Source organism: Lemur catta, chromosome 5 (assembly GCF_020740605.2).
Source record: "Lemur catta isolate mLemCat1 chromosome 5, mLemCat1.pri, whole genome shotgun sequence".
NCBI lineage: Eukaryota > Metazoa > Chordata > Mammalia > Primates > Lemuridae > Lemur > Lemur catta.
In genome coordinates, this window is record NC_059132.1 from 52,265,655 (window position 1) to 52,282,643 (window position 16,989).

The window sequence follows — 16,989 nt, forward strand, 5'->3', positions numbered from 1 at the left end:
AAGAGATAAAATATGTCCAACACTTATAAAAAGTACCTGACACAGTAAGCATTAAATAAAACGTAGCAACTATTGTAACTATTACTGTCCACGTTCAGTCTTTGTAAAATTAATAAACATGGGCATGTCCACTCCATTATAAAGTTAAATTCGGAAGTCAAGAATTAAAAGATAGTTGTAATCTTTGAGGTAAAGAATTCTTTGGGATACTAAAGAGATAAACACTAAATTTTTCTTTGAATAGGAGATGTACCTTTACTATCTTAACAAAACTAAAAATGTCCCGAATAGGATAGCAACTTGCCAAAAACTTAATAGACTTCAAGAGTTCTCGCCCCAGGGCTTATTATTACTTTAGATCTTCCTTGAAAGGTCACACTCCATCTTCATACTTTGCTCTGTTTTCATGACCTTTGATTGCTATATAAAATTTTATTATATATTTATGACTTATTGCCTGGCTCTCCTAATGTGAGTTCCATGAGGCCAGGAACCTTGTCTATCATTTTTATTGCTGTACTCCTGGTGACAGCACAAGATCACACGTAATGAGCACTCAGTAAGTGTTTATTCAATAAATGAATAATGAACTTTAACTATTTGCTATCTGGAAATCAATTTATGAAGATAATTTATAATTTTATTTATCCACTAATATACCTGTTTTTTCTAAATAGTGATACAGTTAAACAGGCACCAAAATGATGCTTAGCATATATATATATATATATGTGTGTGTGTATATATATATATGTATGTATTTAGGGTTGGCACCTTTCCATCTTGTTTAATAAATCTTTACCTACCCTAAAGCCATAAATATATTCTTCAATTTACTTTTCTAAACATTTAAAGGTTTTGCTTTTCACATATATGTCTTTATTCGTCAGGAACTCATGAAATTTTTTTAACTCAATGTGGAAGAATTTAAAGCTGAATAGTACTTCATTATGTATATATATCCTGTCATTTGCAACAACATGGACAAACCTGGAAGACATTATGTTAAGCAAAATAAGCCAGGCTTAGAAAGACAGATACCACAAGATTTCACTCATATGTGGAGTGTAAAAAAAATCAAACTCACAGAAATAGAGGGTAAAATCGTGGTTACCAGAGTCGTGGAGGGGTGGGGGAATTGAGAAGATATTGGTCAAAGGACACAATTTCAATTAGACAGGAGGAATCAGTTCAAGGGATCTATTATACGCTATGTAACTATAGTTAATGATAAAATGTTGTGTACTTGAAAAGTGCTAAGAGAGTAGTAGATCTTGTGTTCTTACCACAAGAAATGATAAGTAGTTGAGGTCATGCATATGTTAAATAGCTTGATTTAGCCATTCCACATTACACACACATCACTGCTCTGTGGGAAATTCTTCATTGGCCTTCCCCATTAACACACATCAAGGCTTAGGCTTCATAACTTCATAAGACCTCTGTGATCTAACTTCTGCCTGCTTGCTTCGGTTTATGCTGTGAGAGGACCCCAAGCATGTCTGTCCTGTCTACCTTGGCACTATTCTCAGTGCCAAGCCCACGGCCTGACTGACATCTAAGAGATGATTACTAAATGGATACATCACTGCCTCATCTCTTATGTTTCTGTTTCATGGATCCTTTTTGCTAGTCTGAACTTTTTCAGTTAACACAAGTGTGCCCTCCTCTCATAACTCTAGCCTAGTTACTATTCACTCATTTATTCACACATTCGCTCCTCTATCTTGGAATTACCACTATCTAACCCTGTGATTTGTACTGAGCATGTTCTCTGAATGAATAAATGAAAACAAACTTAGAAGTACAGCTCACGTACATACCTGAGGAATTGACCAATATAAGGGACTGCAACACAAAAACAGTTTTTCCCCAGGCAGTATCTAAGTAAACAAGCGCGGGAGGCAAACATGTTGCCCTCCCCAGTCTGGGAACTAGATTTAACTAATCAGGACTTTGTAGACTGAATGGGACCAAACCAAAACAAAGCACAAGGGGCTAACAAAACAACTTCTGAGAAAGAGCTAACTTAAAAGGTAATCAAGTCTCCCAAGCACCAAACCTAAATGACAGAAGGTCCAGGTGTTCTCTGAAGCCCCGGGCGTGGAGGCGGGGCCGGTGCGGGTGGGGCGGGGTGTCAGGTGGCCCCGGCACCTGCGCGCCCCCGCCATGTCCTAGGAGATGCAACACACAAGAGGCGGAGGCTTCACAAGGGAGCGAAACAGGTAAGCGGCTGGCGCGGGCCGGTAATCCTGAGCGGGCTGCGGGGCGGCACCCTCCCTCCACCCCAGCCCAAGCCTGACCTGCGAGGCCGGCCTAGCATGTCCCCTCGGCGCCCTGTCCGACCAAAGCCAGTCTCCGCCCAGAGACAGGGCCCGGACGCTGGTAGGGTGAGGACCCGAGTGAGGAGGGGCGGGGGCGGGGAGGGTGGAAGCGGGCAGAGGGGTCCTGCGTGGACTGCGGTCACTGCTCCCGAGGCTCCGTGACAATTTTCCCGCCCCTTCTGGACCACGGGGACGGGCCAGCTGTGGGAGGATGACTGCGGGGCATCCACCAGTCCCGGAAACCCCCGCCCCGCCCCCTGCCCGCCAGGGTCTCCCACCTCCTTCCCTCCCCGCTCTCCCTGCGGCAAGGGCTGGAGGGGACACTAAAAGGACTGCGGGGCGGGCTAGAGTCCCAAGGAGGCAGCGGAACTGAGTTCAGAACTACTAAACGGTTTTTAAAAGGAGAGAGAAGAAAGAAACTGGGTTCAAATGCAGCCCTCACTGGTGTATCCCAAGTGACGCGTAGGTAAAAGTGGAATCCCTGCACGCTCGTGCCCCTGCAGGGCGGGTCCTGGGGCCGCAGGGTGCCGGGGCATCGCCCACCCGTGGCGGCCGGACACGCGGGGGCCGGGACGACCCCTTCCAGGCAAACCCGCGAGACACCGGCCCCAGGAGTCTTTTAAGAGCCCTGGTTTGCGGAGCCGTATCAGAGTGCGTGTGACAAAAACTGTACCTTTTCTGCAAATAATACGTTTTAATTTAGGTCAAGAGTCTGGCGTCTGGAGCAGTGAAGCTGGTTTTTAGTGGTTGATAGATAATCTCAAGTCTACAAGCAAAGACACTTATGCCATTGTATTGAGATAATCTTTGAAAAGGAATAGACATTTGTTCTAATGATAACGGAATTCTCGTAGAGGAACCAAAAGTTATCAAACTTACTTTAATCAGAAAAACAACCCATCTAGTCGAAATAGTGGTGGAGACAAAAGTTATTTTGTCTTCTCATTGGCTTTTTAAATCCTCCCCCGGCCCACGCCCGCGCTCCAATTCCCCAGCAGCTTGATGGGAAAAGGAGAAGCTTCCCCTGCTGTCCTTGGGCAGGATGTTTGATCTCTTCATCAGGGTGGCGTATTTTTGGTTTATTAGTTTTTAAATAATATGTGAATACCAGCACAGAGAACTGTGCTTTTATATTTTAAGACAGAATCTTTGTTTTCCCATTGTAATCGTTCCTCTTTTAATTTCTGTAAACGTATGACTTGGTTAGTTTGAAATCTATTTTTCTGTGTTGCTTTTTAAGCAACTCAGTGATGGTTAAAATGTTAATTACTGTTTTGTATTACAAACATTAATGTCAGCTTTGGATTGATATCATTATAGCATGTTCTACAAAGCCAAGTTGAAGACCTCCAAACCTTATCTGTTCAGTGATTGGCAGTCGTAAGTTTTACCCTTCATTTGCCCTCTGTGTTGATCTTCTTTAATCCTATCTAAACCCCTTATTAGCTGGCAATACAGTCCAAGTTTACAACAGTTGTGCACTTAGATGAATGGTAATTATGCACTTAGATTAAAAATATGAAAAACTAGAATGGGAGATAAATTATAAGTGTATTTACTTTGTGTAGGTCTATACTTGAGCCTCTAAGTGTCTTTTTTCTTAAATCAGAATATAAGGCTTGTTTAACCCATAGGAAAGCCAATAAATATTATAGCTTGATTGTGGAAAATTCCAAGGTCCTAACAATTCTGTTAAATTACTTGAGGGTAATAATTATATTACATTTACTCGGGTTTTGTTTTGTTCCATGTGTATCATACATATGTAATATATATACACAAGTACATAGGAAGCTGTGTTAATCCCCATTTTTCAGAATTAGTTTTCCATAGGTCAACAGAGAGGAGAATATGTAACTTGCAGAGAAATACTATTATGCTGGAGAACCATAAGATGTCTGTGTTTAAGTTACATATACGCATTTTGACTAGTAATCCGTAGTTGCTGTGCTACACTGATAAATGTAGTTGTTTATGTGTTATCAGCGAATAGGTACGTGGGAATAATGATTTTTAAAAAGATTTACCTTTATATTTGTGCCTCTGTACATCGGACCATTGTCCCCATATTTTCAGGGGGATAAAAGGCACAGCTGAAATAATGAGCTTCTCACTCTGGAGAGCTGTTTATTTTGTAATTATTATGGCTCAAAAGAGGCCTTTCCAAAATTTTACTGAAGGAGTATAGTATGAAAACTTGTTTTACTTAAAGGTTAGGTAGCATTTAAACTGGACAGATGTTTGCAGAGCCACAAGTCTGACCTTTTAAAAAATCTATGTCATGTCTATAGTCTTCACCACTCCACCCCTCAAGCTGAAAAAACTGGGGAAATGCCCATGTTCCTTGTTTATTATTCTTTCAATATAAGTATACCCTATCCTCTAGCCATCCTCAATTGAAACAAAATTTGTGTTTCTAGTGTTTATTTGGGAGTCGGTTGGTTAGGCTTGGAATGAGGTTTCTACATGGCCACTCCAGAAATGGCCGGGCTTGCCGGCTGATGCAGAGTCCTCAGTGACTAAATGCTCTGCTGGGCTAACAGTGCTGGTGCAGAGACAGGGCCACCCTCCCATTCCCAGGTGGTAGGGATGGTGGTGGCCCATGGCCTTAGTAGTGGAAGAGAGAGGGCAATTAATTCCACTTTTCAGGTTGTTGGGCGAATTCGAGGTAAATTTTGCTGATTGTTTCTGGCACCCTCTTACCTCTGAACTTCTGGTGGCACATCCTGGATAACACCCCACCACCACCACCACCACCACGTTACTGGGGGCAGCTCCCTCTTCCATTCCCTTTGCATGCAGTATGTCCATATTCAGAATTGCCTACCCTGCTTTCTACCTCAGACCTTCAAATGCTTGTCCTTGGTTATGTGTTAACATGAAAATAATTTGGCTAAAAGATAGTATGATGCTATTATACCATTCCATTTCTGAATTAAATGATTTTCATGGGGAGAGCTCTAAGTAGATGCCTTCTCCTTAACCTTCCAAGTTCTCATTTCTCATACTTCCTTTCCTTTCACCGTTTCTATTATTTTTCACAATGTCTTTCCGGGTATCTTTTCTTCTGCAAAGAAAAATGGATATGCTTGGTGTTTTTTTCTTTGTTGAAATATTCATTGCACCACGGGATTGTTTTGATTAGTTAGTATGTTTATATTTTGATTATTCTAATTTGCTCTTCTGTTAATTTTTAAATTCTCTTTAGTGCCACAAGGTATTTAACTTTATAATTCGTATAAGAGAAAACTAGACTAGGAATTGTTGGTAGAGTTTTGAAGATATACACAACTAAAAATATGTAGAAAAAATTAGCCAGGCGTGGTGGCGCATGCCTGTAGTCCCAGCTACTGGGGAGGCTGAGGCTGGAGGATCCCTTGAGCCCAGGAGTTTGAGGTTGCTGTGAGCTAGGCTGACGCCACGGCACTCTAGCCCGGGCAACAGAGTGAGACTCCTTCTCAAAAAAAAAAAAAAAAAAATCTTAAGGTAGAGGTAGGGGACAGTTTGAGTTGTGGGGCCCAGTTCACCTGGAGCAAAAAGGATCATGATTCCTTTAGCCACATCTGTCATTGTAAAACCTGACACCAAGTTTCAGAAGAGCAGGTTGTTTAAAAATTGGAGACTAAAAGAAAAAATAAAAATAAAATAAAAGTTGGAGACTACATGAACAAATGAACAGCTTCAAGCCTAATGCACATATTAGACTGACTCCATCATTGATTCTTTGATCATAGACAGATCATTTAATCCTTCCATGTTTTTATTTTATAATCTTACTGTCATGAGAACATGATGGGCTCTTGCACAGATATATTCTCTGTATTGTTACTTAACCAGAAAGAGTCAGTAAACCTAGAGATAGCAGATTTCCTTAAAGATAGGTATAAGTCACCTTAAATAGGATAACTAGGAAAAAAATGTACAACAGTTTAATATGCTGGTAATAAATTACAAAATACTGATTTAATGAATTCCTAAGTGATGATACATTTTAATTCATGTTCTGTTTCATCAGAACACGTGGTACAAAACAAAACAACCCAAAAGATCTTTCTGAATTATATTTGCTTATACAGATGCAGGAAAATTTAAGAAAATCAAATGCATGTTTCGATTAGAACCAAGTAGAGAGATACTGCCTTTCTCTATATTAACACCTTCATATTTAGAGTCAGGGTCTATGCATAACATAAAGACCACTTACAGAAACTGTTCTTTTTCAAGCAAATGAGGAACCATTTGCTGGCATTTGTTAAGACCATTAGCTCAGGTTTAATCTGACAAAAATAAAGAACTCCCTAAATAGAAATGGAATCTACTGTCTCAGTCTCTTTTCCAAGATCCTAAGCCATGGAGTTGGCATAGCCTAAATTATTTTACATGCGCCTTTGGAAGGATTATTGCCTATATGAATTAAGAGAATTGTTAAATTCTTACACACTCCCTGCTATTTAAAGGCCCCACCAGGTTCTTCTAAAGTTCCTTGTGAACAAATACATTCCTGTAAATAGGAAGCAACATAGTTTTACTGTACTTCTCTGTACATGTTTATGTTTCTTTTTCTAGAAAGTCTGTTTTTGGAAGCTTTAAGTACTTTAACAACTACAACACATCCTTGTTGTCCTAAAGTCCTTCATATAATAGAGAAGCAATTTCTATGATTTTATTTTATGGAAATGAAAGTGCTACAGTAAGGGAAAAATATTCTTTGGATGAAGCACCAAATTATAAAAGGCCTTTTAAAACAAACTACAGGCATATCTTGGAGATACTGCAGGTTCAGTTCCAGGCCACCAAAATAAAGCAAATATCAAAATGAAGGGAGTCTCACACATTTTTTGGTTTCCCAATGCATATTGAAGTTATGTTTACACTATACTCTTCTGTTGTCTATTAAGTGTGCAATAGCATTGTCTAAAAAAACAATGCAAATGCCTTAATTTTAAAAAACTTTATTGCTAAAAAGTACTAATGATCATCTGAACCTTCAGTTGAGTCATAGGTGGAGGGTCTTGCCTCGATGTTGATGGATGCTGAGTGACAGGGTGGTGGTCACTGAAGGTTGGAGTGGCTGTGGCCATTTCTTAATATAAGACAACAGTGAAGTTTGCCACATTGATTAAGTCCTCCTTTCATGAAAGACTTCTCCATAGCATGCAATGCTGTTTGATAGTTATTTTACCCACAGTAGAACTTCTTTCAAAATTAGAGTCAATCCTCCCAAGCCCTGCCACTCTGTGTTATCAACTGAGTTTATGTATGTGTTGTTTAAAATCCCTTGTTGTCCTTTCAACAGTGATCACAGCATCTTCACCAGGAGTAGATTCCATCTTAAGAAACCACTTTATCTGCTCATCCATAAGAAGCAACTCCCCATCTGTTAAAGTTTTATCATGAGATTGCAGCAATTCAATCACATCTGCAGGCTCCACTTCTAATTCTAGTTCTCTTGCTACTTCCACCATACCTGCAGTTACTTCTTCCACTGAATTCTTAACCCCCTGAAAGTCATCCATGAGGGTTGGAATCAGTTTCTTCCAAACTCCTGTTAATATTGATACTTTGACCTCCTCCCATGGATCATGAATGTTCTTAATGGCATCTAGAATGGTGAATCCTTTCCAGAATGTTTTAAATTTATTTTTCCCAGATGCATCAGAGTAATCACTGTATCTATGGCACTTATATCCTTACAAAATGTATTTCTTAAATAATAATGACTTGAAAGTCGAGATTACTCCTGGATCCATGGGCTGCAGAATGGATGTTGTGTTAGCAGGCGTGAAGACAACATTACTCTTCTTGTACATCTCCATCAGTAGTCTTGGGTGACCAGGTGTACTGTCAATGAGCAGTAATATTTGGAAAGGAATCTTTTTCTGAGTATAGGTCTCAACATTGGGCTTACAATATTCAGTAAACCATGCTGTAAACAGATGGGCTGTCATCTAAACTTTGTTTTTCCACTTACAGAGCACAGGCAGAGTAGGTTTAACATAATTTTTTTTCTTTTTTGAGACAGAGTCTCGCTTTGTTGCCCTGACTAGAGAGCAGTGGCATCATAGTAGCTTACAGCAACTTCAAAATCCTGGGCATGAGCCACCATGCCTGGCCAATTTAGCATAATTATTAAGGGCCCTAAGATTTTCAGAATGGTAAATGAGCATTGGCTTCAACTTAAAGTCACCAGGTGCATTAGCCCCTGGTAAGAGAGTCAGCCTGTCTTTGAAACTTTCTCTTCTCTAGCAATGAAAGTCCTAGGTGGCATCTCTAATAAAAGGCTATTTCATCTACATTGAAAATCTGTTGTGTAGCCAGCTTTATCGATGATCTTAGCTAGATCTTCTGGATAATTTGCTGCAGCTTCTACATTGGCATTTGCCGCTTTGCTTTCCCTTTTCTGTTATGGAGGTGGCTTCTTCCCTTAACTCTCATGAACCAACCTCTGCTGGCTTCAGACTTTTTTCTGTGGCTTTCTCACCTGTCTCAGCCTTTATAGAATAGAAGAGACGTAGGGCCTTGCTCTGGATTAGTCTTTGTCTCTGGTTGGATCTTCTACCCAACCATTCAAACTTTCTCCTTATCAGCAGTAAGGCTGTTTTGCTTTTTTTTTTTTTTTTTGAGACAGAGCCTCACTCTGTTGTCCAGGCTGGAGTGCCATGGTGTCAGCCTAGCTCGTAGCAACCTCAAACTCTTGGGCTCAAGCGATCCTTGCAGCCTCCCGAGTAGCCGGGATTACAGGCACACACCACCACGCCCAGCTAATTTCTGTTTTTAGTTGTCTGGCTGCCACCACATCCAGCTAATTTTTTCTATTTTCAGTTGTCCGGCTAATTTATTTTTATTTTTAGTAGAGACGGCTCTTGCTCAGGCTAGTCTCGAACTCCTGAGCTCAAGCAATCCTCCCTCATTGGCCTCCCAGTGTGCTAGGATTACAGGCGTGAGCCACCACACCCAGCCCAGTTTTCCTTTCTTATCATTCATGTGTTTACTTGAGTAGCACGCACTTTTGATTTCCTTCAAGAACATTTCCTTTGCATTCACAGCTTGCCTGTTTGGCACAAGAGGGGAGCTTTTGGCCTGTATCTTGGCTTTGGACTTGCCTTCCTCACTAAGCTTAATCATTTCTATTTTTTGATTTAAAGTGAGAGACATGTGACTCTTTCACTTGAACACTTAGAGGGCATTGTAGGATTTTTAACTGGCCTAATTTCAGTATTGTTGTATCTTAGGGAACAGGGAGTATCAGGGAGAGGAAGAGAGATGGGGGAACAGCTGGTTGGTGAAGCAGTCAGAACACACACAACATTTACCCATTAAGTTTGCTGTCTTACATGAATGAAGTTCATGGCACCCCAAAACAATTACAATATTAACATCAAAGATCACAGATCACCATAACAGATAAAATAATAATGAAAAAGTTTGAAATATTTCAAGAGTTACCAATATGTGACACAGAGTCGCAAAGTAAACACTTAGTGTATTTTTCACACATTTTTATGCAGGTACATTGAGATGATGCTTGGAGGGTGTTATAGAATGTTGTATACATACCATATTACGTCTCTAAAAGATGAACATTTCTGTATTCCATAATACATCTGGCCCAAGAGTTTCACATAAGGGCTTAAGGGCCTTTACTTTAAATTGTAGCTGGTCATACACTTGCAAACTCTATGGCTGCATGACAATTAAATGCAATATTGATCTTGAACTGGATTCTATACTGGAGGGGGAAATGCTATAAAGGGCATGACTGAGTGCAACTGAAAAAATTAGAATGGTTCATTAAAGTATTATATTCATCTTCAGTAGGGGTAAAGGGTCCTGATGTATGTAAGTTAACCTTAAATGGTTTGGAAAAAAATTGTGTGTGTATCTGTTGTGTTTATATAGAGAGAGTTCTTAAATGATGAACAAAAATGGGGTAGGCTGGGTGCAGTGGCTCACACCTATAATCCTAGCACTTTGTGAGGCAGAGGTGGGAGGATCACTTGAGGCCAAGTATTTGAGACCAGCCTGAGCAATACAGCAAAACCGCTTCTCTGCAAAAAGGAGAGAAAGAAAATAGGGTAAGATGTTAACAATAGGTAAATCCACGTTCTTTGTGTGTTCTCTGTGTTGGACTGTTCTTTTTTTTTTTTTTTGCAACTTATCTGTAAGCTTGAAATTATTTCCAAATGAAAGACTTAAAAGATAAAATAAAATTAAAAGGCCTATATATTAGGAGAGAATTAAAAAAAAAAGAAACAAAAACAAAAAACACACTCTGTAGCCCAAACTCTGCCGACATAGGTGTTGATGTTAGCACACAAACAATAACATAAGCACATTATTAAAATTTTTATCTCCATTTGCAGATTTGACTATTAAATGGAAATTATGAAGTTGAAGTACATAAAATGTTATTAATTATATTAGTGAATAGTTTTTAAAGATTGTGTCTGCATTAGAATATCTGATCATAATTCTATATAAAAACATAGTGCCTTCTCTCAGGGGTTTTATATTTCCATCAGCCATAGCCTTGGTCAGTACCTGCAGCCTTTCCTGTCCAAAAAGAGTGATTCCAAGTCAACAAACACTTTCTGGCATGATGTCTTTGTCAGCTCGGGCTGCTATAACAGAATATCATAGACTGAATATTTAATGAAAGTAAATTACTGGAGGCTGGAAGTTCAAGGTCAAGGCACCTAGAGATCTCAGTGCCCTGGTGAGGGCCCATATCCTGGTTCATAGATTGTACCTTCTGAGTCCTCACAGAGCAGAGGAGACAAAGGAACTATCTCGGTGCCTCTTTTATAAAGGCACTAATCCCATTCATGAGGGCTCCACCCTTATGATCTAATCACAAAAGGCCCTACCTCCCAATACCATCACCTTGGGGGGTTAGGATTTCAATATATGAATTTGGGATTGGCAGGGGACAGAAACATTCAGACCATAGCACATGGTAATGGGAAGAACTGTAGCAGAGTTGGTCTTGACTTTGTTCTCGTACAATATCTGCTGTGACTTTGGATGAGGCACTTAACATTTTGGAACTCATCAACCACACTGTCTGCATTACAGAATTGTTGGGGGACTTACATGAAAATGTTCTGGAAAATTAAAATGTGTTATATAATGTTGTTATTGAAAAATTAGGAATAACAGTGAGCCCAAAAGGTTTTGCTTATACTGTTCAAAGGATATTTGGTAGTTGGCATTATTTTTATAACACATAGTTCCTGGATTCTCAGCATGTATTATCATTTCATGGCTAAGCATCATAAGTAAATATCTGTTACATTATCTTCTCCATGAAGGAAAGTGTCTATGAACTATTAGTATCATAGTTTATATATCAGTTATGTGACTTTTTACAGTTACAAGGGGCAAAAAGGCACCTGGGACCCTTGATATGTCTATTGGTCACCTTTGCTTCAGTCATAAATTATGCTGCAACCACAAAGCATTACCTTTCACTTCCATCATCTTCTGGCTTCAGTTGACAGTGGGGCTCTTCCTGTTCCATGTGTCTTCTTCATCCCAGGCCCCAGGCTGAAGAGCAGCCCCCATCTGGGACATGCCATAGTCCTGGCAGAGAGAAGAGCCAAAGCAGGATCCTGGGGTAGCTCTTAAAGCTTCTGTTCCGATATGGCCGGTGTTGTATCTGCTCATGTTTCGTTGGCCAGAGAAAGTCACATGTCCAAGCAGTGGGGGAGCGGCCTGTGAATACACTATCCTACTTGGTGGGAACTGCAAGTCACATGGCAAGGGCAGCACTGTATGATTCTGTACAGGAAAGACAGAAAATAATTAGGCACAAGAGTACAATCTGCTGGCTTATGTTTATTTTAATATTCATCTAAAGGTACATATTGTTAATTTCAATTAAAATAAGCAACAATTTAGAGGAAAGCATTTACTATCAAATGAGAGCTTTGAGCTTAATGACTTCTAGGGTCCCCAGAGCTTTAATATTCTGCAATTCATATTTAGAATATCTGGAAGATGATACCATCTCATATAATTGGGGCTCCTTTCCTAAAAGTTTCGTGGGGGTTTTGTTGTACAAAAAAGTAAATAGGGATTTCTCTCGACAGTTTCTGTTTTGGTGTGCTGTATTAATGTTGTAAAAGAGCTGCCCTCCTGAAGAAGAAGGCCAGAGTAGCCCAGCCACTGCCACATTAGCACCACTGACACCACCAAGTTGGAGGACTTGGGAAGTATTGAGAGACACTGTCACAGGCGGATATTGACACATAAAAGTGACCCCCAGTGTTGGAAGCCACTTGAAGTCCAAGTGAATCCTTGGCTTTGGACAAAAAAGAATTCAGGAGTAAGCTGATAGTATAACATGAAAGCGAGTTTTATTTAGAAAATATAGAAAAATCTCCACAGACAGAAGAGGCTAGTTCTCCCTGCAGACGAGAACTGGCTCCATGGTTCCTTTTCCCCCTGTATTTAAGCAGCAGGTTAATTATAGGCTAACCAAGGAAAAGAATATTCATGTCATTTCTCAGAAAGGGGAATGAGGGTTTTCCTGGAATTAGGGTGATGCCTCCTTTTAACTCAATATAGTCAAACAAGAAGTTTCATGGTGTCAGATGCATGATGGGAGTGGGAGGTTTCCTTAGAAACGTTTATGGTAATGAGATGTATGATGAAGCTGCAAGGTCAAGAGGTGGTCAGTTTCTCCACCGTCCTCTTTCTGTGCAGTTGGAACTTGTCCTGCCTCCATCTTGTTTTGATCAGGGTCATTGGAAAACTCTGTTTTGAGACTTCCGGACTCAGTTAAACCATGTCTGCACAATTAAGCAATGCCCAAGGCAATGCCCAAAGCAATGCCTGAATCAGTGCCAGAAGCAGTGCCCAAAGCAGTGCCTGCCAGTTCCCTGGCTCAACATGGGTCACTCATTTACCTGGCCTTTGCTGTCTTAGTGCCACTCACAGGTGTGTCACTGGGGCAAAAAATAGTTGTGATAATGAAGAATTGGTAAGAAATTTTATAATTTTAAAATTTAAAATTTTGCAATTTTACTGAACTTTTAGTTTGTGTTTTTGCCCCCCTTTCAGTTGTAAGAGACTGTGTATCTGTGGGTGTCTTTTCTGATGTAATAATTGCAAAATTGTGTGTGTGTGGTGTTCATAGTGTTTAGAAAATATATAATTAAAGACAGGGAATTTTAGAGCTGGAATGGCCTTGTTTTACAGCTACGTTAATCGCAGTCCAGTAGGTTGAGAGCTTTGGCCATGATGCACGGTTGTAGACACTGGTTTGACATTCAAACCTCTGTCTCCATTCTCCTAATCCAGGTTTTCTATACTTCAATGAGATCCACCTTTCCAAAATTTTAGTTATGTCTCTTAAACTCCTTCTAAAGTAGTCACATAGATTCCCAAATAGGCATATATTTGTAAAGATATTTTTGCATCTTTTACTTCTTTGTATAAATTCTAATGTGATACTAATTCCTAATTAGTGCTTAAATTTTTCTTAGTTTAATGTAAAATAAAGTAGCATGTTATTTAAATAGAATATGAAATTTTTTTAAAGTGCTATTCCCTTCATATAAAACAAAATTTTTGCTTTATATTTAATTTACCTAATTGGGGTACTTGTATTCTACAGGGAATTTATAAACAGTACAGTTTTAAATTTAATATGCTAGATTAAATATACAAAAATTGATTCAAAGAGTATATACAGTAAAGATGTCTGTTTTCCAAGTATTATTTGGAATAATATAAATTATATTCAATAAAAAGGAATCATATAAGTCATTAGGCCAATTTTGAAGATTCATAGGATAAATAGCACAGTGCCGTGTAAATGAAGCATTTATCAAGTAAGTATTATCAGTCTATTGTATGTGAACTTCATTTCACATAGCACAAATGATTTACTGACAAATATAATACTTAACACAGTAGTATTTATATTATATATTTATAATTTTCCTCTACGCTCTAGGTTGCCAGTAAAAATTTTTGAAGAGACTCTTTAATGGAAATTCATTTTATTCTTGTTTTCTTTTTCATAGGGTGTTCATAAGAATGGAAGCAGTGTTTCCTTACTAGATTCCTTATTGCTATATCTCATGAACCTACGTAATCTTGGGGAAAAGCCTGTATTTCATGATGACAAACCTGTCACCAGTATAGCAACAACAGTGTGAGGACAAAACCAAATAAAAACATAGAAGCATTCAAATTTATATTCAACAAGGAAGTCATTTTAATCAGCAATTTCTGCTGCCTTAGTTTTCCAAGATGAACCGATACACAACCATGAGGCAGCTGGGGGATGGCACCTATGGGAGTGTGCTTATGGGCAAGAACAACGAATCCGGGGAGCTGGTGGCCATCAAAAGGTACCGTGTGAGCACTGCAAAGTTTACCTTTGAAAACTCTGATCTTTGTTTTCCTTTGCTTGCTTAAGAACATATACAGGCACAGAGAGAGGTCTAGTTTAGGCACCGTGATAGTTTGGCTAATGAGGAATGACATTCTGGAAAAAAAAACATTGCCAGAAAGGAATTCTGCTGATTCCCATGTATATTACTTTAATTTTCTGGCTTGTCCAGCTACATTGATAAAGCAGAATATGTGAGTGCTGAAACTTTTATGCACAGTACTTTTAGACTGAAGCTAAAGGTAATCTTTGGAATGTTTTTCAAATTTAAAGTGGAGTACAAAGTAGAGCTTATTATTTCTTTAAAACAATAGGCCTCAAAATCATATGGTATTCATAATGTCAAATGAGTTCTGAAAGGCATATGGTATTTTCTAGAGCTTACCAATTAAATAGAAATAATTATTGTTAATTTAATTATCTCTTTTTAACCCACTGTATTTATCTTTTGCTACATAACAAAATACCCCAAAGCTTAGTGATTTAAAATAAAAGCAAACATTTATTAATTCACGGGGTTTCTGTGGGTCGGGAACTCAGGAGTGCTTAGCTGGGTGGTCCTGGCTTGGGACCTCTCATGAGGTACATTCATCTGAACACCTGGCTGGAGCTGGGGGATCCACTTTCAAGGTGCCTCCATCTACTCGTTTGCCAGGGCTGCTGTAACAAAGTGCCACAGATGGTGGCTTAAACAACACACATTTGTTTCTTACAATTCTGGAGGCAGAAAGTCTGAGATCAAGGTGTTGGCAGGGTTGGTTTCTTCTAAGACTGCTCTCCTTGGCTGGCAGGTGGTCGCCTCGTCTCTCTGTCTTCACATGATCTTCCCTCTGTGCGTGTCTATATCCAAATTTCCTTTAATGAGAATACCAGTTGCATCAGATTAGGACCCACCCAAAAGACTTCATTTAACCTTAATTACTTCATTTAACCTTAATTCCTATCTTCAAATACAGTCACACTCTGAGGGACTGGGGGTTAGGATTTCAACATATAAATTTTGAGGTGACACAATTCAGCCCACAATAGGCTGCTATAACAAAAAACCGCAGACTGGGGGGTAAATAACAAATTTATTTTCTCACCATTCTGGAGCCTAGAAGTGTAAAATCAAGGTGTTGGCAGGGGTGGTTCCTCCTGAAGGCCATGAGGGGAGGACTTACTCCAGGCCCCTCTCCCTGGCTTACAGATGCCGTCTGCTCCCTGTCTCTTTGCATCATCATCTCTCTATGCCTGTCTCTGTGTCCGAATTTCTCTTTTCTATAAGGACACCAGTCGTCCTGGATTAGGGTCTGCCCTAATGACCTCAGTTTAACTTGATTACCTCTGTAAAGAGCCTGTCTCCAAATACAGTCCCACACTAAGGTACTGGGGGTTAGGACTTCAGCATATAAATGTTTGAGGGACACATAACACTCACTCACATGGTTGGCAAGCTTGTGTCGGCTATTGGCAAGAGGCCTCAGCTCCTCTTCACACGGGCCTCTCCAGGGGTTGCTTGAGCACCCTCATGCCATGGCAGTTGCCTTCCACCAGAGCGAGTCTTGCAGGCTGATGACCACATCAACCAAAGTATGACAACCTAAAATTTAAGTACTTTAACAAATGTTTTTAAACATCATGATCTTCTAAAACATTACATGCACAAGGAAATACTTTTATAAAATATTTTTGAATAGCAGTTATTAATCAAATATGCACATGTACAATAACTGAGAATTTTATTGAATGAGCTTATTAAAATGCAATACCCATTCATGACTTAATGAATTTAAAAAATTCTTGGCTTTTTAAAAAACTCAAGATTAAGGGGGAACAATCCAACTATTTAGCACACAGGAATAAAAAGAAACTTTCCTAGCCTGAGAAAACCTGTATAATTCACCATCTTGACATGAAATATCAGAAATACTGCCAGTACAGTTGGTTTTAAGCCTAGAATGCCTGCTGTCAACCTGCTGACAGGGACTGCACCAGAGATGCTACCTCCTGCAATCAGACAAAGACCACAGAAATGAGGTATAATTAGACAAAAGGTGAAAGAGCCCTTATTTGTAGATTAAATGATTGTGTAAATTCACACAAAGAAATCATTTATTATACACAAATACATTCATATATAAAAATATTTTAAAAGGCCTGGGAAGATACACGTAAAATTCATGCTAGCTGTGGTTTCAGGGAAGTAGGTAGGAGAATGAGAAGGAGGTTGGGTCTTGTGGTGTCAGGAAGGTTATTACTGTTCAGTTTTATGTGACAAAA

The 16,989-nt window shown here is 39.4% G+C and overlaps 1 protein-coding gene across 19 annotated transcripts in view; it reads left to right on the forward strand.

The window, feature by feature from the left end:
• Positions 1-16,989, forward strand: part of LOC123638277 (cyclin-dependent kinase 16-like) — a 61,017-nt gene that overhangs the window by 29,573 nt on the left and 14,455 nt on the right. For 7 of the 19 annotated variants that reach the window (XR_006735275.1, XR_006735276.1, XR_006735272.1 and 4 more), the window contains exons 4-5: positions 14,357-14,487; positions 14,577-14,686. The exons of 3 other annotated variants lie outside the window; for them this stretch is intronic. Coding sequence is in view for 5 of the 16 variants with exons in the window: in XM_045551799.1 (XP_045407755.1) it covers positions 14,357-14,485; positions 14,577-14,686 (239 nt within the window). In the remaining 11 variants the exon portion in view is untranslated. Of the gene's footprint in view, positions 1-3,644; positions 3,705-10,223; positions 10,241-14,356; positions 14,488-14,576; positions 14,687-16,989 lie in introns of those variants that run through there. 9 more of the 19 variants (XM_045551799.1, XM_045551796.1, XM_045551797.1 and 6 more) reach the window with 6 other exon arrangements.